The sequence below is a fragment of the Gobius niger genome (assembly GCF_951799975.1).
Source record: "Gobius niger genome assembly, chromosome: 13".
NCBI classification, from domain to species: Eukaryota; Metazoa; Chordata; class Actinopteri; order Gobiiformes; family Gobiidae; genus Gobius; species Gobius niger.
Window position 1 is genome coordinate 16,368,749 of NC_136864.1, and position 25,770 is coordinate 16,394,518.

The window sequence follows — 25,770 nt, forward strand, 5'->3', positions numbered from 1 at the left end:
GTGTGGCAGTGTTTTTCAAGACATGGTGACTGCGCATGCGCCTGAAATGCCTCAACATGGCGGCCTTCAGGACAGCAGCTACACGGATATTAGGGAAAGGTAAATTTGATAACGAGGTCGCCGTTCAATGTCAAAAATGCCTATCTGCTTTTAAAGTGCCAGTATCATTTGTTTGTTAGCTGTTTCAATTACAGTCAAATTGTCGCTTATTTATCTGATTCTATTTATCTTTGGCAGTTGCACAAGTTGTTTATGGATTTTTGCAGATCTTAAAGCTCTTGTTAACCACCAGCTGATGTCATGAGGTGTTCCCCTTTCTGTTCTGAAAGCTTCACGGGACTCCCTTTTACTCATTTCAACAGTCAAATGGCCTCCACTATAAATGAAGCATTGCATGCAACTATTGGCTTAGGCCTTTTAAACTGCTTCAGTAATATATCAGCCTGCAAAATATGAGATGTTTTATTACAGGAGGGGCACTAATCTCCCACCAAACCATGAGACATTTCATTAAAGCATGTTCTCTATTCTTTCCAGGTGTGCATCTTACTCCTGGACGATGCCTCCTCACTCACTGTGCCCAGCCCCACAGCCAGGTTTCCCTGCCAGCAGCTGCTCAATCCCGGCCTCTGTATCTGTCCCCTGTGTCCTCCATGTGCAGCTCCAGGCCAGCTCAACAGAAGACCCCTCCTAAACAGGACCCTAAAGCCACTGTGGAGGAGGAAGAGGAAGAGGACGACGAGGAGGAGGGGCCGGAGTATATCCCAAAGAAGAAAGCAAAGAATCCAATGATTAAGATTGGATATGCATGGTTAGTATCACAAAGTCCCATTTGTTTCAGTTGTCACCTAGTCAATCTGATGCTGAATGAATGAAACTTGTGCTGAGCTCCAGAACATTTTCCCAAATGTTCATCAGTTTGAAAAGGGTGAACAGAGATTCTCGTCATTAAATTACATTGTGAGGCAACTAAAACTGAGGGTGCACCATTTTAGAATGAGGTTGCAATGAGCCCTTTTGCAGCCCTGTAGAACCGGGCCTGCTCTGGGCACTCAGTGCAGCCACATCTGCCAACAAACAGACAACACAATAGAGCAAAAGGCTATGAAATTGTTGTTCCAAATGTAAATAAGTAATGCTGTGAATAACATGCTCAAATTGTTCAGGAAGAAGATATTTTACATACCCTTTAATAACTTATATCCTAGTTTACATTACATCAGCCAAAGACTGTTATTGTGAAAAAGTGGCCTTGGACAAAGGTGACAAAACAAGGTCTAAACTTAGCCTGAATCCGACCGAAACTAGGGCTACAATATAATTAAATTATGACTTAAGTGTTTCTTTTGTAGATTAAACTACTTAAGTAGATAAAGGCTGGCTTAGTATGGCAAGCAGCCTGTGAGACCATATTAACCAGTGTTAGGCCTATCTACCATTTTGTAAACCTGACCAATTTTGTAACAAGACTGTAGCACAACATGTTGAATAACTTCATTGCCAACTAAGGAACATCACCACTGCCCGAGAAAAGCCAGGACTTGTCAATGGGTGTGTCAATTGTGTGCCACAGCGTTGCTGCCCAAGATTTTTTAACTATTACGTTAACATGCCACTTGCAGGATGATTGGTCTGCCAACGGGAATCCTCACCTTCATTTTGACCAAGAGACAAGTGGATAAGAACAGACTGAAGCAGCTGAAGGTCCGACAGAGGATTAGTCAGTCAAATGATGGAGAATATGATGGAAGTCGTTACCAGCGGCATACTGGAACCTAAGCTGGACTGATGAGGACTATTTATGATGTAAATATTGTGCAAAATATGACAGTCTAAATAAAAATCTTTATTTGTTATGAACATGCAATCCATGCCATTGGTGTTTTTGTATGTACACAAAGCAGAATTTATGTAATACAGAAAAAAGGCTAATGCTGATTAAAAAAAAAAAAAAAAAGCAAAATTATGAACAGAACTATTAACAATGTCATTGACAACAACCACACAACTATATGGTTATTGAAATGTATAAAGTGAATACATTAACAGCAGCAATACTGTGCCAAGAACAGTCAGATAAAGACACATTCCTTCCGAAGACTTCATTTACATCAAACAGAACAAATTTACAGTCAGCCGCTACATGAAACTTCAAAGCTATAGATGATACAAATCTGCTGCAGTTTTACAAATGTGTGTCGTATAGTCACTACTAGAGGAAAAGTTAGAAAAGATGATCTCTTATTATTGAGACTTGTTGATTATAAATCCCTTAAAGCGTGGAATGGTTTGGAAGCGGCAACAGATCTGTAACAGTAGCACATTTTTATCGGTTCGAGGAGCCAATAATTTGCAGCAGGAAAAGGAAGATCTGGATGACGTCGACATAGATGGAGAGAGCACCAAAAATATACTCATCGGGGCCAATGGAGTACTTCCTGTTTCCAATCAGCAACTGAGTGTCGTACGCCAAGAACTGCAAGACAATACAAGACATCATTCAAATCAGTTCCTTTTTGTGACAAAAACTGAATAAATACTTTTAATACACACCATAGTGAAGACAATAGCTCCAATGGCGGCGTAGAGCATGTGTAGCCAATAGATCTGATGGAGCATAAGTGCAGATTTCAGCCTGACGTATGCTCAGTCATTAAATGTATATTGCGAGCACTTACGTATTTAAAGGACAGGACGATGACAGAAATGATGCTGGTCACAAACATAACGATCCCAAGGACACAGAACAAGCCCCGGCACTTGGTGAAGTCAACCTTAAAGAGAAACCACAGCTAAATACATCCATATGACCTCAACATACACTTCCCCCGTTTGATAAAATATACAGGCATTTTTGTACCTTTGTCTGGAAACAGAAGACTGTGACCGAGATGCAGACGAGAGCGGTGATGCCCAGAGCCAGGAACACAGCTTTTGTGCTATAGAAACTGAAAGGCACACAGGTAAACCATTATTTATGTAAAATGTCTTTGGTTGAGGTTGACTTAAATCCTTTAATTTTTACCTGGATATGGTTCCAGTCATGTAGGACAAGGCCAGAGTCTATAAATAGAAAACAGGTTGAGCAACAGGTTGATGTCATTGTAATAAATGGCATGAAAACGTTCTAGTCGGTTGATTAAATGTCTGGAGTTGGAAAAAGGAAAAAGAATGGAAAGCACTCACAAAGATAGAAAGCAGAATGAAGTTCCATGGATGCTTCCTCCTAAGAAGACAGCAAGTTGAGTTGTCAATACTGACTGTAATATAACAGCAATTATTGTTAACGTAGGGCTGGGCGATATGGACCAAATGTCATATCCCGATATTTTTCCCTCAAAGTGAAATGTTAAGTCAAAGTCAAAGCCAAACACACCCAGATAGCAAAATTGGTATGGCCCAGATGTGGCCCACATCAGACACGTTGATTTGGCCCACATACCGCGTGGATTATCGGCCATAACGCGGTCCACACCCGGTTACCACATCTGGCCCACAATAAACCCAGAACAGGTCCAACTCTTAGCCAGTAGTAAACCAGATTATTCAAAGGTGGTCCAGACATGGCCCACTGATGGTACACATGTGGTCGTCATTTGGCCCAGTGGAGTACCACACGTGGACACATTTTTTGGCCCACGTCTGGCCTACATATCTTACTTTTGGCTCACGTTTGGCTCACATACCGCGTGGATTATCGGCCATAACGTGGTCCATATCCGGTTACCACATCTGGCCCACAATAAACCCAGAACAGGGCCAACTAGTAGTAAACTAGTAGTAAACTAGTAGTAAACCAGATTATTCAAAGGTGGTCCAGACATGGCCCACTGATGGTACACACACTGAGAAAAGTAAAACATTGGCTTAATCTGAAAAATGTATAGAAATCATTTACATCTGCATTTTACTAGTTGTTCATAATGATATATATTCATTAGTCCAACTATAAATGTTTCATCTGTAACTGTGAATATTTTAAATTGGTTCAACAAAAAAAATGTCCTGACTTGAATGTTCATTGAGTCAATTTAAAACTCTTCATTGAGCCAATGTACTTTTAAGATATGACTCCTACATGCAGCAGAAATCTGAAGTTCTGGCTAAAGCAGAAGCTCCGTGACTTCCTTCTTCACTTCTCAGTCAGTGACTGAAGAGCAACGAAGTCTCAGCCTTTTTACTGCAAACAAAGAGCTCACTGTATTTAGCGTCATGTTACTGTCACTCATGGTGTCTGACCTAAAGTCTCATTCTGAAGAAAGTCAACTCACATTTATACTGAGAAGGTTGGAAGGGCGCCCCCTTGTGTCAGAGTGAGACTTTCGGTCAGACACCATGAGTGACAGTAACATGACGCTAAATACAGTGAGCTCTTTGTTTGCAGTAAAAAGGCTGAGGCCTCATTGCTCTTCAGTCACAGACTGAAAAGTGAAGAAGGACGTTTCTGCTTTAGACAGAACTTCAGACTTCTGCTGCATGTAGCGGTCATATTACATCATATCAAATGTTGCAATCTGTGAAGCACTTTGTGATACCTTTCGGTATGAAAAGCACTTTATAAATAAAGTTTGATTGATTGATCATATTCTCAAACACTGTAGGAAAAACATAATATATGGAAAATAATTACAATTACAAAAATGCTGTATCTAATCTATTTATTTAATTTTTTTCTTTTTTAATTTACTCTCATTTTAAAAACAAACCCTACCCATTTGTATCTGCTGTAAAGTCATGTTTGTCCCAGTTCCTCTGAGTCATGGTGGGTCATGGTGGACCATGACAGATGTGGACAGGACTGTGGTAGATCTACTTTTACTTTGGAGAAAATAGTTACTATAGTAACTGTTGAAGAAATGAACCTCATGAGCTTCTCCTGTAACATCTGTCCACATCAGTCCTGCTGCACCACGACTCAGAGGAACTGGGACAAACATGACTTTACAGCAGATACAAATGACCTGGGTTTGTTTGGGTTTTTTTTTTTTTTGAATGAGAGTAAATAAAAAAACTTTAATAGACACAGGATTTTCATCTGGTTTTAATCTTTTTGTAATTGTAATAATAATTTTCCATATATTATCTTTATACTACATAATTGAGTTTCAGAATATGATATGACTCTTGCATGACATGCAGTAGAAGTCTGAAGTTCTGGCTAAAGCAGAAGCTCCACGACTTGCTTCTTCACTTCTCAGTCTGTGACTGAAGAGCAATGAGGCCTCAACCTTTTCTCTGCAAAAAAGAGCTCACTGTATTTAGCGTCATGTTACTGTCACTCATGGTGTCTGGCCTAAAGTCTAAGTCTGAAGAAAGTCAACTCACATTTACACTGAGAAGGTTGGAAGGGCGCCCCCTTGTGTCACCTTGCATCCAAATGCCCAGAACATTGGGTCAAAATGACCCGCGAAGGCAACACGAGGGCTAAAAGTACATTGGTTCAATGGACATTTTTAAATTAGCTCATATCTGCTAATGAAGAGTTTTAAATTGACTCAATGAACCTTTGAACATTCAAGTCAGGAACATTTTTTTGTTGAACCAATTTAAAATATTCACAGTTACAGATGAAACATTTATAGTTGGACTAATGAATATATATCATTATGAACAACTAGCAAAATGCAGATGTAAATGATTTCTATACATTTTTCAGATTAAGCCAATGTTTTACTTTTCTCAGTGTATGTTTGCCACCATTGGCCCACAGATGTTTTTGTATTTTGTATATGGGCCATATTTGGTTTGCCTCTGGTTATTCCGGTTTAAACTATCCTGGAACTGCCATGTATTTGCCATAAGTGGCCCATATATGTGTTTTCATTAATGGGCCATAGTTGGTCATTTGCATGTGGGCCACATTTGGTTAACTGCTGGTTTATCTGGAGATATTGAGGCCACACGTGCCATGTCTTTGCCATAAGTGGCCCATAAACGTTATTCCATTAATGGGCCATGTGTAGTTATGTTTTACATGGCCCACTTCTGGTTTACATCTGTTTCCCGCAGCCACACCAATGCCACAAGTGCCACATCGTTTCCTGATGTGGGCCACATCGGCTTGCTATCTGGGCATACACTACAATACGCAATATATATATAATAGTAGTTTTATTGAAAACTCACTATAAAATGTTAACAAATACTGTAACAAAGGTAAGGTGCACATTTAAATAAAAATAGCCTATGAAATAAAATAGGTCAATCTTTTTCTGAAGTCAGCGTTTATATATGAAAAGAAAACAAAATAAAGTGCTCAGTTTAAGATGAACTTTTTATAAATCAGCTTGAGATGACCTGTTTCTTTTTGTTAACTTTATAGCTTATCTGAATTTGAAATATCCCAATATACGCAATATGGTCTAATTCCATATCTTATTTAAAAATATATCGATATATCTTAAATATTGATATATCGCCCAGCCCTATGTCAACGGTCATCATGATCAATAGCTCACCTGGGACCTGTGCAGCAGACCAGCACCATGTGGATGACGAAGTACACAGCACTGGAGACCAGAAGCTCATGAGTTATCATAATATGAATCAAAACCACTTCATTTAAAAAATAATACCACAAAAGTATTTCCTACTATGAAGCCCAGTAGAGCGCTTGGTTTTCCTGGACAAATGTCTTGACAGAATCCCTTTAAAAAAAAGAAACAAAGTAAAACACATGTAAAGATTATAAAACAGAATCATTCTCCAGACACTCACACAAAAGTGAAAACGGCCACAATGCTTGTGGTGACCAGGAGCTGTGCGGCCAGAATCATATAGACCTGAAAATAGAACATTACAGATTTGTCAGAACTGTATGGTGATGCCACTGACCGTGTGCAGGAGCAAAAAGAAAACACTTTTTAATTGCCAAAAGAAATAAGGGTAACACTTTATTTTACACTACCCTTGATGCACTGCACCACATTTAGTACAATGTAATGGGCTTTGTAACAATGTGTAATAACTTGTACCTAAGGGTTAGATACACACTGGAACAATGTGCATTAGTACTTTGTAGGTACCGTACATAATGTAATAAGACCCCAACTCTAACCCTAACCTTAAGTACTAACCCTAAAGATCATATGTCTTATTACATTATGTACCTGCAAAGTACAAATACACATTATTCCATTGTCTATGTACTACATAGATACAACTTATTACAGATTGCACATTACATTGTACAACATTTTTTTAGGTACAATGTTTCAAGGTAGAGTAAAATAAAGTGCTACATATTTTAATCTCCTACTAAGAAAATACATTTCACCCTGGCTGTTCCAATTTTAATTATATATATATATATTATTATCTTCTACAATCATAAAATATACAAATCGGAACAGCCAGGGTGAAATGTTTTCAGTTCAATGGTAAATGTAATTTGCAAAGTTAAATGCAGTGTATAACGTATTCTGTAAGGTTTTACTGTATATATTTGTCTGACTGGGAACTAAACTATAAGTGGGGTTGAATGCTGGTGGAAGTGCATTGTTATAGTTGTTTTAATGTTGAATGTACAAAGGCATGTGGATGTAAACTAGCTATTTAGCAACAATCTGGAGCACTACATCTCTGTCTCTAAAAACTTAATCTCTCTGTGCTTTGTCCCTTAAATACAGACTAAAACAAGTTTAGAGCAAGGTTACATTACACTTTACCTTCCTGATGAAAGCATGTCGAAGGCTTACAGTATCAAATCCTCCGCTTGCTGCAAACCCATCATCTGCCCCAGGACAAAGATATTCAAGTTGATTTGAGTCAAAATAAAGACTTGAGTTTACCCTCAAAAGCCTATCTGCAAGATGACCTTACCGTGACCAGACTCTAAAACATCATCTGGGATGATGTGTGGCATTACTGGAGGCATGGGAGGCATGGGAGGCATCCCACCGGCATGAGGCTGTCCTGGGAAAGAGCCCCCCGGACCCGGGAACATATGGGCATTTGGGCCAGGAGGGTAAGGAGCATTGGGCTGTGGACCACCGTAGGATGGGAACCCATAAGGTGGGGGTGGAGGGTAATTCCCCCCTTGAGGATACAGCGGCTTGTTTGGATCATCATACGCTGGAGGATAGTTGGACATGACCTGTGAAGAGGGAACATCAGGGTGAACCAGAAGCCCATTGCTGAAGTATGTTGCTATTCATCAAAATGGGAAAAATAGAGTGTCAACTCCTGATGAATCATCATGTTTCTGTTGAGGTTAATCCTCAGAGCTGTGTAATCACAGTCAAGTTTATGGAAACATCAACACACAACAGCTCATGAGCTGACTCCACCTAGTAATGCATTACATCACAGAGTTCCTCTAGTAACAGGGCAGTAATGCTTCATGGAAAAAACTGCTTCAGATTCTGGTACAGTCGGTGAAGTTGCCTTCGTGACGCAGAATATTTAAAACCAGTAGACAGTTCTTACAAAACCACTGTCACAAGTCACTGTCACGTGATAACCAGTGGGGTGGTTTGTTGTGACTTTGTGTTCCATTTCACCCAGATAAGTCAGCCATAGAAATGGAATACACCAGAAACAAGTTTTAGCGAGTATCCAGAGGAATAAACAAAGTCGAATATCTTGATTACATCGTTACATCTTATATTATATAGAGAGGAGTTCACATCAGTCATAAAGCAAGATGAAGACCAAAACAACGTTGACATACCAGCACACGAACCATCTGTTAGCCATCTTTATCAGTATGAGAAAACCAATTAGCATTCTTGCTAATTGGTTAGAGTTGAGTTGGAGGCCGAAAACTTTCAGCTCTAACTTTGGTCTATGGCCTCTAACAAAAAAGCCTTTTCAGGTGAGTCGAGCACCTCCACGCGTCAGCAGCGCGTGAACAACACAAACTGTTTTCAACGTTTGAGCTGTATTAAACATACATTAGGGATACTTAAAGTTTACTGCCTTATTTGTAACAATTGTATCCATTTTGAACCACTAAATGGCAAATGAAGATTCACTTACCACTTACAATCGTCTCCAAATCGAAATTCCCAGAGGGCTAGTTCAACTCGGGCTGTTAGCCACTCTCGAAGTTACAAAACGCCTTAAAACTTAGTTATTTCAAGTAAGTATATGAATGTTATCCTTTTCTTTGAGTGTTTTGAGGCTCTTTCGGCTTGAGAAACTCCGTCAATGGGCTGAGCAGTCAGTCAGATGTCAACGCAAACGGGGAAGAGCATTTCCTGGAAAAGCGGACAACAGGGTGGAGTACAGAGGAATCCGACTGCAGCAGCTGTGTGAAATGAGTGCTCTCAGCTAACAGGCCCTCGCGCTGATGGAAGCTGGCGCTAGGGGGCGACAAATGCAACATTGGGATGCGTTGCCAGCCGCCATTAAAAGTCAAAAGAAGAAGAAGAAGAAGCGACTGGAGCGGATCTGGAGCGGATCGATCAGGGGTAATTCAGGGGTTCCCAATATACAAAGTTTTTTGACTAGGACCCCAAAAATTGGCATGAAACCAACTCGGGACCCATTGTATAAGTTATTGCGCGTTATGCTACTGTAGGGGACAAAGACATTTTAAAATCAAGTTAATTATGTAGCTATTTAATCCGCTTGTTTTGAATATTTTAATGGATTTCACAAATTCTATCCTGTTTTACACACACAAAAATGAACTAAAAACAGTGGTATTTTTCTTTTAATTTCATCTTGAAATCATCTGGGGACCCCCACCCAAGGCCTTGCGACCCCCCGAGGGGTCCCGACCCCCACTTTGGGAACCATTGAGACAGCTCATCGGGATAGATCCATTGACTTGATGGGATTTAAAAGCACAAAAACCCATAATTTGTAGTAATGATTGTTTACAGTTTATGTTTTACGACAAATCACTCCAATCTTTCCTGTTGCTAAGTGGTGGTTAAAATGTGTATGTTAAAGTTTTATTTGATCAACTGTGCAAAATAGACCACCTGGTTTTGCATTTTGATATAAAGTAAGTAATAATATATAACCTATATATATATTTTTTTATGAAGTCTTGCCTTCTTGGATCTCAGCAACTAATAAGCCTATAGTGTCCTCCAGCGTCGACCAATGAGACAAGCTTTTCCTATGAACCAGCCTGTCAGGTCCAATTCCTGCTCTCCTCATTTTGCAAACTACACGGCTTTCTAGTAAAATAGGGGATTGTGTGATTGTTTACTTTCAAATTTCAATATCACTCCACTTTTGTAAACTTTCGGACTATCACTTTAAACTAGCAAGCATTTCACCAACTCTCCACTCATCTAGGCTCACCTTATTATTGAAGTTCATTAGCCAAACTTAGATCTCGATCATAGTCCCGATCTTTGATTCAAAGTTAGCCAAAAGTGCAAGCTTGGATGAAAAGCTAAAAAAGGTTATTTGGTACAGTGGGACCACTGTACCAAACCACTGAGAAACAAATCTTTGTTTACAAACTACCATAGCAATTGTAAATGGTCTCAACTTATATAGTGCTTTTCTACCTTCATCAGGACCAAAGCGCTTTACAGGAAGGAACCAGTCACACGTTCATTCTCATCACCAATGTGCGCAGACACTAGAGGCAATTGAGTTTATTGTCCTGCCCAAGGACGCAACAACAGTGTGCATCATCAGGAGCTGGGATTCGAACCTCTGACCTTCCGATTATGAGACGACCCACTCTACCAACTGCGTCACTTTTTTAAAACATTTGTTCACCTAATTGTCCAAATGCTAAATTGGCTATAGGATAAGTCTATTATTATAAAGGCTGGTATTAGTAATAGGATCACACACTACATTGTCATACAATTTTATTGCTATGAATTAGAAAAATATACAATTTTCTTTTGGGTTTTGAGGGATCAAAATGTGATAGTCTATTAAAGGCAGGCAATCAATTTCCTCACACATATCGCAGAACGACTTTCTTTGTGAGAGTGTATTTAGGCTCTGGCATCTGTTTGTAATTCAAAAACACGCCTTTGCTGACATTCCTGTTAACTCTTGTTAAAACGGTGAGGAGATCAGCCATGTCCTTGCTGCAAGAAAGAAAAACAGTAGAAAATATCAGAAGTGTTTGCAATTCTCCTAAAGCATTGTGTTAAGTACAAAATCTAAGCAATGCCTTTACCTTTGTGCTGATTCATTGAGTTGCTTGCACAGCTCTTGGATGTAAATGGACCCTGTTTTGGTGCTTCTAAAGGACTTGCATTCCGGGACAGTGGCCATGCCCAGCAGAAAGTCTGCACCCCAAGGAACAGTCTCTCCTTGCACTGGACCAGCATCCTCCTCTAAATGTGGTGGTTCGTTGGCTTCTTCTGGCTTTGGGATGTAGGGCAGAGATCCCCTTTGGTAGCCAGAGCCCTGACACGCTTGAATGAAGAACAACTTGGGCTTTCCAGCCAATGACGGTGCATTGAGACTAGTGAAGGGCTGGGTAAGGTCTCGCAGAGAAACCTGAACATCATCTGAGCCATAGACGCAGTCTTTTAGTCCATGAGACAAAACACAAACCACCTAAAGCCAATTAATCAGTGATCATTAACATTTTATAAGACATTTGAATTTTTATTTTAGTTTAATGTGAAACATATTTGATTATACAATGTATCACCATACCAAGGCATCTTCATTGTTGAAATTCCTCCTGCTCCGCTCTATTAATAGGCTCTTCATTTGAGCACTCTCCAGATTTTTGTGCATGTCAACATTGAAACCAAGAGCAGTAAATGTTTCACGAAGAGCTCCTTTGGTACAATAGAAAATGAAATATGTTTTCATCCATGCATATGTTTGAATTTGTTTTTTGAAAACACATTACATACTTTCATCCTCGTGGCTTCCACCTCTTCTGCTATTCAGTTTAAAGTCCTCATTATTGATGATGACACACAGACCGTGGGGCTTATGAGTGAGAGAGTAGAAGTCCGTCTGAACTCAACCACATGACAATGGTAAGAATACAGTCTTTTAGTATGCGTTATAAAATGACTCATGCACTTACTTCATCATCTGAAGTGCGTTTAGCTGATGGCTCCGCGTCTGAGAATACATTATCACCTGGGTCTGTAAAAATAAATACAAATAAAAAACAATTACATTTTATTCTAGAAGGTATTCATTGGAAACAGGTGAACTTACAGCTTGGTTGAGATTCAGTTACTGACAAACAAGGTTGTAACCTGGGATTTGTGTTCTGAAAGAAGTCAAGAAAATCAAATACAGAATACAACATGATGGCATTAAACCTATAAGAAAAAACAGAACTTTTAACACACCTGTTCATTTATGATGGGCTGTGGAGATGGACGAGACTGTAGCCCTAAAAACATAGTGTTACTATGGGTTTGTTTATAATATAATGTGTTCTACTTACTCTCAACAAACGTATGGACGGTCTCTGCCAGCTGCAGATCGAATTCCTTCAGAACACCACAAAGCTCATTCAAGTTTGTGTTTGACAGGAGACCTTTCTTTTCCATCGCAGCAAACACATCCAAGGATGTCTTTTGTGAAAAAATAATAATAAAAAGACTGGTTAATCAAAATGTACAACCGATGAATTAAAGAAATACTTTGTCACCATTGACATAGTAATTATTACTCTACTTACAAAACACTTTTCTGTTTGTGCTCTGCCCAGCTTGTTTTCCAATAAAAACTTCATCTTGTCAAGATTTTCCTGAGTAATGTCATCATGTATTTCATAAAGCATCACCCTGTTAAATCGAAAACACATTAATATCAAATAGCCCACAATGTTTTTATTCACTAACCAAAGCTGTACCTGTAATCTGACAGCAGAGGGTTGGCATCTGTTTCTGTGAACTGACGGTGGCCTGTCCTTAAGAGATTGACCAGGTCATTTCGGCCGATGGTTTGAAGCAGCTGAGAAAGGAAAGCAGCATTGTCCAGGAGACCCCTTTCTTCAAGTCTCACAAACAGCCCTTTACCATCCACTACCTGTTGACAAAATACTTGATCTGAGAACTATTTTAAGAGTAAGATTCTTTTTAGATGATAGGAAAATTCACATTTTCTAGACGCTTTCTGTTGACCACATCTCGGCAGAGGAAGCACAGAGCAGACACTTCTGAGGACTCCAGCTCCTCATCTATTTTGGACAAGGTGAGCCGGTCCATTGGCATCTGCGGAGACCTGAAGACAAAGCCATTGAGCAAGTGTAAGAACAAGCACTGTCTTCTTCCTTTATCAAGGATTTATATCTAGTTGCACCTAATGCTTCAAACAGTTAACAGTTAACATGCAGTATCTCAGCCGTACAGTCATCTATCCTAGACGAAGGTTTAGATGAACAACCAAGTACAGATGACGGCGTAAAACCCATACATCTGCAGCATTAAACCTGAGCAGAATAGAAGACTTTATCGAAGACTCGGGTGTGCCAGGCTATGTATTACCATGACGCAATGGTGTCAGTGTAAAATATCAGGACTTTCCTGGTCTCATGGAAAGTGAAACTATTTGTTTAATGGCATTTACTGTTGATGTTTATGTTCAATGTGGATCCACCAGAATGGATGAGTTGGGGGACGCGATAACATTATACATTTACCTAGAGTTTATTTATTTCACACATATATCTTCGAAGAAATCGTGCTGAAGTTAAAAACTTACCGCTTAGTGTGGTGCTCACCAAGTGTCTGAACAAATGAAGAATCTTTCAGAATCTCTCTTGAAATTGGAAAAAGCACATTACCAATAATACCAATATAACAGATGTTAAACGACCATAAAAACAGCAGGACAAACTTCTCAACTCTACTGTGGTAGTTTCGCTTTTCCAGACAGGAAATTAGAACATCACTTCCGTGGAAACTGGAAGCTTAGTAACACAAGATAAACAATAACTGCTTTTAAAGAGCTTTATTTCACATTTTATAAATTATGCTAAATAAACGATTTATTAGTTAAAATAGTTTAAAATAATTACATTTCTAGTTTCCTACATTTTACAAGAGTTTTGGCGCCATCAAGCGACTGAACAATGTCACGTTCTTTACTCCACTCGTCATTTTCATTGTTTCATTAAAGTAATAATAATCACAACAACAAATAATATAAATCATTAAGTGCCAAACATGTAATTACACTCTTCTGTTTTGATGACGTAAGGCTTTATTTTCTAGTGCTTCAGAGACAAAAATCACAGCAGTTATTAAGGTGTCTTGCACAAAATGTGTCTTGTTATAACTGAGAACAGAATATAACACATTTTGTATCTAAGAATCCGCAGCTTCAGAGATTTCCCTCTGACGATGCTGAGAGGCAAATGGGAGGAAGTACTCTCTGGCAAAATGAAAAACATCACCTGGTTTTCTCAGGAGCAGAAACTGCAGAAAGTCAGATATTAGAGCTGGGATCTCTGGATGGCGTCTCAGATAAGAGGCATGGTCTGCTTTCAGTTCCTCCTGTCCCAACATAAAAATGCAAATCAACATTTTGCATGATCATCTATGAATAAAATAATACTTAAAAAAAAATATATATATATATATATATGTAAAAACTTTGCCTTTCGATCCATAAATTTTGATCGCATCTGCATGTCTTCCTCCCAGGAGAGGGACATCCTCTCAAACTCTCCCACTATTACATATGGAATAAAAATTACCAACAAACAATTGGAATATCATGGCAAATAAAACTGAGTTTGTGAGTACCTCTCTCCTGACGAGATGGAAGCTGCAGAATCTTCATAACCGTTGGGGACCCAAGTTGCACTCTGGTGACCATGTGCCTAAATAGGAAATCATAAAAGTTTCAAAGCATTGTAGTTTAATTTGAATGTGCACTAATTGTTGACATATTGCCTTCAGGCTTACCCATCAGACAGGAAGGAACAGTGCCATGTTTGGGGATTGTCCTCTGAAAAGTGAAGGGTCTTTCTTATACCAAATACCTCCACACACTCTTCACCAATCTCTTGCTGCTCCACACCTAACTCTCCCTGAAGTGTTGACAAATTATGTGAGGACTATTAAATAATTGTATAAAAAATACTTTTATATAAATAAATAGAAGTTACATACAAAGGTGGCACTGATGATGTGTAAGGTTTGGTCAGTGGAGATGAAGGTCATGTTCTCTGGCACTTTTTTCTTTAGAGCAAATAAACGCATCAGCAGTAAGTTGGATCCCTCTGTGATAAAGCCCTTTGCAAAAGACATGGGATATGAAACACTTTGCCTTGTCACATCCTGAAACAAAATAAAGACCATATGCAAAATTCAGGTCGAGTACATTAAGAGGCTCAGCACTTTTTATGGTGAAAGTTCTCACCAGTCCCTCCGTTGTAACTTTGGTGATACAAATATTCCCATCACGCTGAACAATGTGACATCTGTTCTCCAAACTGCGGTCCTCAAGCTGAATAATGAATCAAAAAAGTCAAGTTAAGTTTATGCTCTTAGGACACCTCAGAAGACAGAAAAAAATACTGTTGTATATTCATGGTGAAATAGGGCTGCTGTGGCTTATAGGTTCTACAGAACATCCAAGACAGTAAAAACTATTGTAAAACGTTTAACAATTTATATAAACCGAAACTGCAGTGCCAATGTGCCTCCCAATTTAACCCCCTATTCTGACTTCCCTTACTTTATTAGACTGATGGATAATCCATTTTTAAACAATTAGTCTGCAAAAAGTGACTGCTGTGATTGCTCAAACATTTGTTGCAGGGTGAGTTGGGCTGATTTAATAGAATAGCAGCGTATATTATTGAAGATTATTATATTGATTGTAGATTATTATCGTGAATACCCTTGTCCTCTATTCTTTATATGGCTTATGTGTGTGATGTCATCAGAAGATTGAGTGGCTATCTCTTGTGTTATTCTTTGACAGTCCATCTTATGAAATATGAAATAGTATCTGCATAACCTGATAATAGGCCTAAATAGATTTTTCAAAAACCTAAACGTTTGTCAAGAGGCCAAAAATAGATATTCACATAGTATTACTTTCTTTAAAACATTTATTCAGCATTTCTTAACTTTAGAAAGTTATATCATTGAAACCGATAATGATGCCAAAAAACATGAAAGTAGATGGGAAGTTCTCAAATGCTTATTTTGAAAATGTAATTTTGATTATACATTATATGCAATCTGTTGTTGTGTTTCCTAATTTGAGTGTACATAAATGAAGGTTTGTTTTGCTGAGCCCGACCTGGACATAATCTGGACTGGACCTGGTTTTAAGAACCCTTTAAACCATCTAATTTCATTGACAACCTGGTCTTTTGAAGATAGTCCTTTATTTTAAAATAAATAAATAAATAATAATAATAATAATAATAATAATAATAATAATAATGATAATTTGAACAAAAAATAAAATAAAATAAAAACAGTTGCATATAAATATGTAATTAATGAAAATGAGTGAAATTAAGTGTTAAAGGTTAGTACTATCAGTGGACCAGCAGCACACACAATCCTATGTGCTTCACAGACTGTATCCCTTGCAGACTGCATTGATATATATTGTAGGAACCAGAATATTAATATGGAAGGAAACAACCCTTTTGTGTGAATGAGTGTGAATGGGGGTGGAGGGGGGGTTGGGTTGGTACACAAACTGTAAGTGTATCTATCTTGTGTTCTTATGTTGATTTAATAAATAAAAAAATAAAAATGTTTGTCAAGACCTGAGTGACTTCTTGTCTCACCTTTATGTACTCATAGTAGTCCTCCTCCAGCACCTCCAGGTCGCATGTAATGTAAGCTGAAAAAAGCTATGGGTTTACATACATTGGCAATGGGGGGTGCTTATTCTGATAGCACTGTGTTGGCCTCACCTGTCACTGTGGTCCCACACTGGGAGTTTACAATCACTCCTTGACTTTGTGCATGCACCAACATACATGGACGCTGGGCTCTGCAGGCAAACTCCACACTCACACTAAACTTCCCCAGGTCTCGACCGCTTTTTGACAAACTGACTAAGTTGTCTGTGAAAACACACCTTTGCAGATCTGTTGGATCTAAGGGGAAACACACACAAAAGACACATTCTAAACACAAATGAGTGACTCCTTACAGATGACAACAGCAGACCTACTCATTACTCAAAACATATTATTGAGGTCAAATTAACCTTCACAATAGTAGGAGGAAGAGGAAAACATGACATCAGATTTGGACCCATTTTGCAACTTTAGAAATATGGCCTTGATGCATCCAGGAAAACAAACAACATGACAGCAATGCAAAGTATGATATTATAGGGTCACAATTACACCATCCAGTGTTAATTTCTAAAATATTTAGTCATAATAAAGCTCAATAAAGTATTTTTTTCCTACTAAAATTGGACTAAAACTAAATGAAACGTTTTAAATGAGACTAAAACTATGGCTAAAATGTCCAGACATTTTTGTAGACTAAAATAAGACTAAATAAAAATGAAAAGAGACTCAAATCATCCAAAGTCTACTGACAGTCTGAAAGAGCCTCATGTCATGTAAATTCTCAAAGGATCAGCTAAGCTTTGTTCATGTGGAAGACGCTCCATGAAGCAGAGGACCTTGATTAATTATGATGATAATAAATGTTATTAATGTAAAGTCTACTACATTTGTCTAAATTTTCATGCAATTTTAGTCGACTGAAGCTAGACCAAAATGTAAGAGAAATCTTGACTAAACTTCGACTAAAATTAGATTACATTTTTGTCAAAAGACTAAGACTAAAACCTAATTAAATTAAACCTAATGTCAAAATGAACATATGCCACCAACTAACCCCAGAGCATGATTTTGGTCGGAAGATGTGCCAAACCCAGACGACGCTACTTTTCTCGATCTCACTCACCAATGCTGTCGGCGAAAGCTACCGCTTCTTTAGAGGCGCGTAAGTCTTTAGTATGTTGTGGATCTTCGAGGCCCGCTGAGTGCCCGCCACGAGAGAGGTTTTCCATTTCCAAATCGCCCGATCACCAATTGTTGATATATTTTTCAGTTTTCGAGGTTAACGAGTGTGTTTAGAGGCACTTGTTTGAGCGGTCTCCTTTTAGCAGCAGAGTATGCCTAGTTGTCATGGCAACGACGCTTTTTTCCTTTTACCGTAAATACTCAATTTACGTGCAGTAAGAAAAGTTGCGCACATGAATTTTGCGTAACACAAAAAATAAAAAATGACGTCACAATCCTAGGCACTGTTTCATGAATTGCTTATTGAAATTCTAAATAAGACAAAAATGAAAGAAAACAGTAATCATGCAATCTAAAACACATAAAATAATCAATAAGATTGAAAGTATACATTTTATGGACCTAAGGTATAAAGTATTCATTGCACTTGTCAATGGCGGAATGATGCAAACATAAAACATAGATAAACAAAAAATAGGATGGACATTCAAATAAAGAGGTATAAAAGATAATAAAATGAAATAACATGTAGAGATAAAAACAATGTCCATTAGGTTGTGCATCTAAAGAAAATAGAAAGCACTTTATGCTTCAGTGTGTAACGGTGACAGTAGTAGTTTCTTTCTCAAAGTGTAACGGATCTCAGGCATTTGTTTTATTTGTCCTGGTAGGTTACTGCCCTCTTTCTCACTTACATCACTGTTGACACACTGGAGGATGGAGTGGATGTCGTCACCCCTAAAATGAAATAAAGCACAACTGCTATTATTTCCGTTACATATCAAATAGCTTGTATGAATATATGGATGCAGAATTACCTTTCACACCCCTCCTTGAGCTGCTGACATAGAGACTGAATGAACCAGCTGCCTTTTACTCTGCTTCTAAATGAAACATAATTTTCAACAGTGGCTACGGCGATCAGGAAATCAGCTTCTTCAGGAACAGATACTACAGAGCCCTCGTCAGTCTCTAGGCCTTTTTCTACTACCCCACGGTGAGTACTTCCACCTTGACAGGCCTGGATCAGAAATATCTTGGGCTTTCCAGTGAGGGGTGAATTGTTGGACGCTTTAAAAGTCCTTGTCACATCTTTAATAGGTATTGTCTTCATGTCTGTCCCACAGACCACTTCTTTCTTTCCGTGAGATAAAATACAACATATGAAGACATCTCCATGCTTCGGCAGAGGCTCCTGAAGATCACCAAATCCCTTGGACCACTCCTTCAAACGCAACTTCTGCAGCTCAGAAATGTTACTCAGTGTGGAAAAGCATGTGAGAATATGAGACATCTCTGCCTCTGTTTGGTCTTCACACATCAGCACTCTGAAACCAAGCCGGCTGAAGACTTCTCCTAAACTTTCTGTAAGTCAAGGAAATAGAGTTTTCCATGAGGAGAATAGTAGACTAAAAATGACATCATTCAGATTTTTCCTTTTTTGTTATTCCCCATAATGCCGTACCAGCATCTTTTTCACTTCCAGGTCTATTCAAGTCTTCATTTTCAAAGTTGATGTTGTTCAAAATCAAGCAGATGCCTCTGGGAATGCTGTTAACCGGATAGGGCTCATCCTTCAGAGTAGAAAAAAAAAAGTTGACACATCCGTGCAGTCAAGACAATTTTGATATATTTAGTAACTGAATGTAAGTTTCAGTAAGTTACTCATTCAGTTACTCATAATGATATACATTTATATACATTTTGTGCCAAAGTTGAAAATATTTTGTGAGCAGTTAATGGATGACAATGAGAGTAATTAAAATGTTAAAACATTATAACGATTACCAGTTTTGTCTTTTTACATCTTGGACCCCCGTCATCTGTAATTGAAAAAGTAGCACAATGTTAGAGCTATAATGTTAAGCTCATCCATTAACCACAATACCAATATAAGTACCTCTGTTGTCCATTACACATGTCTCCTGTACAGGTGCAGTGATGGGGCTTGTGTGGCTCAAGTGTAATGACTTCAAATCGGGAAAAGTGCCTTTAATCTCGCTGTCTGTTTCCAGGAGGTCGAGGAAACGCTGGCATGTTTCATCCCCTTTGCCCATGAGCTTGTCCAACAGCTGGATAATGTGCCCTTCCACATTTTCATTGTTAATGCTTTTAAGATTACGGTACTCGCGGTCAGTGATTAGCTTGTGCTCGTGAACCTTCTGGAGGATCAGCTTATGGTCTTCAGACAGAGTACTCAGAAGTGATGTTTTATTGCCTCTGATGATGTCTTTTGGAAGCATGGTTACCCTAAAACAAAAAACACAATGAGTCTGCAAGAAAATCATGATGTGTTCAATATCTATAGAAGAAATGTAGTATTCAAATTAGTCCCGGAGACTCAACTCAGGCGTGTGAGTTGCGGGATAGTGAGAACTAGGACTTGAGAGATTTGGCCTGAAACCAATCACTGAAATAAAGAGGTGGGCAATATATCGTTTACAAGAAAATATCAAAATAGCTATTTGAAAGATATGTAAATGTATAATATCGAGTGTATTTCCAATGTCAAGAAACCAACAAAAAGTTAATAAATAAAAAATACTAGACATGTTTTTTTCAGCACTTTTGTAGTGCTTTTGTAGTTTAAATTAAGAATGTCGCCCACCCCTACTCTGAATATACACTTTTTTTAAGCTAATTCAAAATATTACTGAAGTAGAAGTGAAAAGAACTGATGATAAAACACGCTTTTCTCTGTGCCTGTCAGTGGTTTTGCTGGTGAGAAGGTTAGCCTTACCTGGGATCTGCGGGTGCAGGAGAAGCTTTTGGCACCACCTCAGCTTTGTCAGCTTGGGGCTCCACTTGCTTTGCTTTTTGGAGCTGCTTTGGCACGTTGCTGGCCTGATTGTCAAGGGGTTCAGGTGAAGGTCTAGATTCACTCACAATGGAGGATATCCCCTAAACACAAACATGAACATTATCACCATGACTGCTGGTGTTCCACGAGTATATCTCAATTAGAAGAGGCCTAATCTCCCCTAGTGGCCCATAGTGGGCTAGGCACAAGCATCAGTGCTCCCTCTCTGGACCTCAGGCTGGAGTATAAGGCTCAACATGGTCAGACAGATAAATGCCAGTCCATTTATACAATTAAAAGTTAACATGTATGTATGTATGGGCAGCACGGTGACTGTTAGCGCTCATGCTTCACAGCAAGAAGATCTCGGGACCTTTTTGCTAACATGCAAACTCGACACTTCCCGTGTCTGCGTAGTTCTCCTTCAGGTACTCCGGTTTCCCCGATCAAAGGCCATACCGCCTTTGCTCAGCCTGATCCCGTCAGATCTTGGAAGCCAAGCATGGGTAAGGCATGGTTGGCCCTTGGAGATGGAATGTAGTGAGTAAATGGTTGGTGGTGGTTGGAGGGGCCGATGGTGCAAATTGGCAGCCTCGCTTCCATCAATCTGCACCAGGGCAGCTGTAGCTACAATTGTAGGTTACCGCCACCAAGTATGCAGTGAATGAATAATTCACTCGCGCTATATAAAACCAATGCATTATTACTATGATTTAATAATAATAATGTATTGGTTTTAAGTAATAATTATCACTAAAACCGTGTACATTAGGGTGTGCAAGTGAAAGAAAATAAATAAATAAAGTAATTTCCTTTCCAATAAACTCAACATGCCAAAGTGGCCAATGGGCGTAAAAAAGTAGTCAAAAAAGTCAGTACCCGTGACAGGATATTTCACATAGGCTACTTACTTTTGATGGTGTTGTCTGGGTTCTGGATTCTGCAACAGTGAAAACAGAAACGTTCATTAAAAACAACAAATTAGTCGTGTTTTATTAAATGTATGTCATTCACTGTGGCAACTTTCATGGACCCGCGAATGTACTCACTGCTCCATGGAGGCGGCTCCTTTTACGCACGCACAATGGCACACATGTTTTCACCTATTCAAGCCAGTGACCTGACTGACGAAGTAACCGCGGACTTTAAAGCAGTTTAAATCGCCCATCTCACCCAGATGCATCGCCTCGTTGTTGCAGCCGATGTCCCTCAAAACAGTTACAGTTCTGCCCAGAGCTCCGGCCTCAGTGCAGCGCGACACCAAAAGGTTCCTGATTTCGCGCCGGCTGGACTTGTGCTCCACGTCTGCAGCTCTGATGCGAGGCTCATCATCAGGATCGGTCAGTTTGGAGCAAAACTCCTTAAAATCATCGTTGCCCAAATCTTTGAGAGTATTCAGGATTTCGTCCCGTACGCTTTGAAGAGGCATGTGGAGACTGTGTGTACGCGCTTCAAACTTCGAACTGCAAAGAGCTTTCGTTTTCACCGCCTGCCTGGAGAGTGAGATCATGTGAGGTGAGATCGGTGAGATATAGACCCATAGGCCATAAGGGGAGAGAGAGAGAGCGAGAGAGAGAGAGAGAGAGAGAGAGAGAGAGAGAGAGAGAGAGAGAGAGAGAGAGAGAGAGAGAGAGAGAGAGAGAGAGAGAGAAGTAGTAGTAGTAGTAGTTAGACCCATAGGCCATAAGGGGAGAGAGAGAGAGCGAGAGAGAGCGAGAGAGAGAAGTAGTAGTAGTAGTAGTTAGACCCATAGGCCATAAGGGGAGAGAGAGAGAGAGAGAGAGAGAGAGAGAGAGAGAGAGAGAGAGAGAGAGAGAGAGAGAGAGAGAGAGAGAGAGAGAGAGAGAGAGTAGTAGTAGTAGTAGTACTAGTTGTTGTTGTTTAATGATAAATGTTCATAGGGTGTTATGTTTTGCTGTTTGTTTTCGTTAATAAACTTGATTAAAGTAATGGTCACATGAGCATAATGCAGATCGTGGTAGAAAAGGCGCGAGTCCTGCACCCATCACATTATTTTGCACCAATAACCCGAAAGCAAAACTGATTATTGCGCCTGTTTTCAAATGCATTACTTCTCGTATCGCGTAAACTGGAATCCCTACTGTGGTTACAGATCCCATGGACTTACCAGCGATGTTGCCCGGAAGTAGCTTTGTTAATAATGTTGGTTGTCCTTTTTTTTTTTTACGGCGATCTGAATCCCGAGTCCAAGGTAAATGCACACCTTTACACTTGATATAGGCTTGTTGATGTTGTAACGCGAAAATCTCAATATTACTTTGGTTTTCAAAAACGTGAGCGGCTCGCCATCAACTTGTTGGAGCTACACGAGTGGTGCGCCCTCTAGTGGTAACCAAGATGAATACATGTATATCAATATCAATATAGAGGTAATGCGTGTGTTAAATGGTGTGATGTCATAGCAACAAGTGGACACTGAGGGGACAGTTTGCATTGTTATTCATTCATTTTCCACTTTATTTTCAATGTCGTAGGCACATGTAGGTAATATTTCTGTTGAGATTCAAAATGTACATACCCTTTATTGTTAAGCTTGTGTTTTACATTAAAACTTTTATACAGCCTATTTTGAAATAAGTTATGTCCAGGCCCCGTTTAGAAAACATCCTTCATGTCTCCCTTAATGCAATAACACAGTAATAATACAGAACTATGACATTGTTCAATAGTGTCTGTTCATCGTCCATCAAAGCATGGTTAATAAAAAATAAGATAAAAATCAGATAACCCCAATTAGAGCCTATTCGGCATGCACAAGATCATTTAGGAAGAAATTTGGAAGAAAGAAAAAACTTTGCTGCTTAAAGGTTTATTGGAAACAGGCATGAGAAGATATTGACATTTTTCTTAACAAAATAATTGCGATTTACGATGTTATCACAATATTTATTAAACAAGTTCTTATGGTGAAATGTTTTACCTGGTATGTGCTTTGTGAGGATATATATTTCACTAAATATCTGCAGATTATAGGGGCAATGTGTTCGGAAATTTAATCATTTGGTGCAAAATGTGAAAAGAAATATACACTTTAAAAATATAATTTGTTTCACCAAAATTCGATCGTACTGTGGAGCAAAGGGGAAGGGGCTGACGAGGGACTCTAGCTCCCAAGCTACAGGTGGAAGATGCCTGTAATGCACTGCTGTATCACTGTCTAGCAGAGCCACCTTATCAAACGGGCTGGCAGGGGCTGGAGCCCAGGGGCCTACCATAGTCAAGGGCCTATCAGAATTAAGGGTGTACCTGGAGTCGGCCCGCATACCTGGCCCAGAGGGATGCATGTAGGAGCAGCAGGGTTAGGGTTGTTGTGGGATCTAGGGTTAGGGTTATAGGTTAGAGTTAGGGCTAGGGTTTGCGCTGAGGGGGGGTGGAGGCCTACAATTCTGTTTAAGCCCCGAGGCCTATGGGTACATTAAGGCGGACCTGCTGTCTAGTCTCAGTTAAATTACTCACACAAAAAAGGACGGTTCCACTAAAGCGTTATGATGCTCTTAATCAAGCCGATTATCCGTGATTTTGTTTCCACCAGCACGATGATCTGCACAACGATCTGGATGTGCCACAAACATCAAGAATTCCTCCAACAAACAGGGCTGATGCTGACTTTCAGAAGGCTGCTATGTTGTGCACTGTTGTCAATGATGTTGCTGAAAGTGTAGTTTAACAAAGAATGGAGTTCAGAAACAGTACTTACTCCCACAGATGCAGTCATTGGGTTTATGTGGTGTGTGAGTGAGAGATTTGTTGGTGCTGCTGATCTGTTGGTGGTGGTCGGAGGGGCAGATGGCGCAGATTGGAAGCCTCACTTCCATCAGTCTACCCCAGGGCAGTTGTGACTATGTAGCTTACCACCACCTATAGTGAATGTGTCATGACTACAGTGTAGGGCTTTGAGAGACAACACAGGCTTACAAGATATGGGCATTTTCTGTCCCCAAAAATATAAATAATAAAGTGCAACATTTTCACATAAAAATCACCAGAACATGTTCAATATCCTCTTAGCATTACAATCAGTCATAAAGGACAGCTTGGGTATTTTTCCACTTTCTTATAGGCTAATTTAAGATTTTTGTTGTGTTAAAACTATTTTAATGACAAACATAAGGCAATAATGCAAACAATTTTGCATTTAGGAAATTAAACAATAGCCATTTTGTCTAAGAAAAGTATTTTATTAGAATAAGGGAGAATTATACATTAAATTAAGCTGAATGAGTGGACAGTTAGCATTGTTATGCAAACTGTCCACTCATTGACCAGTGACAAAAGTGTAACGCCTGTAACTTTGCATCAGATGCCTCCATTCATGGCCTTAACACCAGTGACGAATTTCTATCAATGGTTCCTTTTTCTTTAGTATTTCTATGTAATTCCTGAACAAAGCTGGTGTATCACAGTAAAGTTGTATAGTTTTAGCTGTGAGCCTGTTTCTTCCCCAAGAAAAATTGTATGCAAACAGCCAAAAATTGATGCAAACAGCCATGACACCAATGACATTTCAAAATGACCCTCAGTATAAAGTTACATTTTAAAGTCACTTTTTTGCTCTTAGTGATTAAGGGGCTGTTGAACCACTTTGCTCCTCTCCATGTCTTTGTATCTTTATTTAGTAGAAAACTATATTCATATTTCAGCTTTTGTTAAAGTAGTTTTTGAATAATTAGACAAAGTTTAGATTTTTCTCCAAATTGTTTTCCCCCTTAACTGTTTTCAAACATGACCATAAATGGGCAATTCCATAGATGCCGTCTGTATCTATATGACATCATCACATTATAGAACCTGAAAGCATCGTCGCGGCAACAGTACATATACGGAACATAAGGGGACAGTGATGTCATGACGACCATTTCACCATTTTGTCACATTCAGGCGTCCCTCACTGACGCAGGCAGCTGTGAGCTCAAGACTCACGACGGAAACAGCTTTTAACTTGGTTTAAAGGCTGTAAATCCATCTTTGTTCTTTAATTTCACGTTACAGGGTGCGCTTTGCTTAAAACAAAGGCAAAATGAGCAAAGAAGGCACCGCTCAGACCCATCGAGTCATGAATAACTCTGAAGTTATGGAT

The 25,770-nt window shown here is 39.2% G+C and overlaps 5 protein-coding genes across 6 annotated transcripts; 1 reads left to right on the forward strand and 4 right to left on the reverse strand.

Moving 5' to 3' along the window:
* The first annotated feature begins 42 nt into the window (after positions 1–42).
* On the forward strand, positions 43–1,867 carry LOC306972641 (uncharacterized protein). Its single transcript, XM_079569310.1, has 3 exons — positions 43–99; positions 538–811; positions 1,623–1,867. Exons 1-3 carry the CDS (start codon positions 57–59, stop codon positions 1,777–1,779), a joined length of 474 nt encoding a protein of 157 aa, XP_079425436.1. The 5' UTR covers positions 43–56; the 3' UTR covers positions 1,780–1,867.
* Positions 1,868–1,926: 59 nt separating this feature from the next.
* Positions 1,927–9,260, reverse strand: LOC306972638 (protein lifeguard 3-like). Of its 2 annotated transcripts, none has more exons than XM_079569305.1 (12): positions 8,987–9,260; positions 7,822–8,095; positions 7,668–7,732; positions 6,718–6,782; positions 6,594–6,647; positions 6,459–6,509; positions 3,187–3,226; positions 3,026–3,063; positions 2,861–2,948; positions 2,679–2,774; positions 2,554–2,607; positions 1,927–2,476 (listed from the first exon to the last, which is right to left on the reverse strand). In XM_079569305.1, the coding sequence occupies exons 2-12, from the start codon at positions 8,090–8,092 to the stop codon at positions 2,327–2,329; spliced, it is 972 nt and encodes a 323-aa protein (XP_079425431.1). In that variant the 5' UTR covers positions 8,093–8,095; positions 8,987–9,260; the 3' UTR covers positions 1,927–2,326. The 2 variants fall into 2 exon arrangements, with proteins under 2 accessions (XP_079425431.1, XP_079425430.1); XM_079569304.1 differs by having other exon boundaries at positions 1,928–2,476; positions 8,980–9,259.
* Positions 9,261–10,783: 1,523 nt separating this feature from the next.
* Positions 10,784–13,767, reverse strand: casp8 (caspase 8, apoptosis-related cysteine peptidase). Its single transcript, XM_079569594.1, has 12 exons — positions 13,612–13,767; positions 13,008–13,131; positions 12,761–12,936; positions 12,587–12,692; positions 12,346–12,479; positions 12,252–12,312; positions 12,115–12,169; positions 11,978–12,039; positions 11,799–11,904; positions 11,593–11,720; positions 11,105–11,490; positions 10,784–11,012 (listed from the first exon to the last, which is right to left on the reverse strand). Exons 2-12 carry the CDS (start codon positions 13,119–13,121, stop codon positions 10,877–10,879), a joined length of 1,464 nt encoding a protein of 487 aa, XP_079425720.1. The 5' UTR covers positions 13,122–13,131; positions 13,612–13,767; the 3' UTR covers positions 10,784–10,876.
* A 170-nt stretch (positions 13,768–13,937) lies between these two features.
* Positions 13,938–18,022, reverse strand: catip (ciliogenesis associated TTC17 interacting protein). The gene is given in 9 exon segments (XM_079568600.1): positions 13,938–14,405; positions 14,510–14,622; positions 14,625–14,734; positions 14,820–14,944; positions 15,027–15,194; positions 15,277–15,363; positions 16,670–16,725; positions 16,799–16,984; positions 17,814–18,022. Coding segments are annotated over 9 exon segments (1,140 nt in total). The 5' UTR covers positions 17,920–18,022; the 3' UTR covers positions 13,938–14,216.
* A 434-nt stretch (positions 18,023–18,456) lies between these two features.
* Positions 18,457–20,768, reverse strand: LOC306972888 (caspase-8-like; the record flags this gene model as incomplete). The annotated part of the gene is made up of 6 exons (XM_079569595.1): positions 20,613–20,768; positions 19,761–20,122; positions 19,661–19,695; positions 19,338–19,446; positions 18,691–19,237; positions 18,457–18,610 (listed from the first exon to the last, which is right to left on the reverse strand). The coding sequence occupies exons 2-6, from the start codon at positions 20,113–20,115 to the stop codon at positions 18,457–18,459; spliced, it is 1,200 nt and encodes a 399-aa protein (XP_079425721.1). The 5' UTR covers positions 20,116–20,122; positions 20,613–20,768.
* Positions 20,769–25,770: the final 5,002 nt, after the last annotated feature.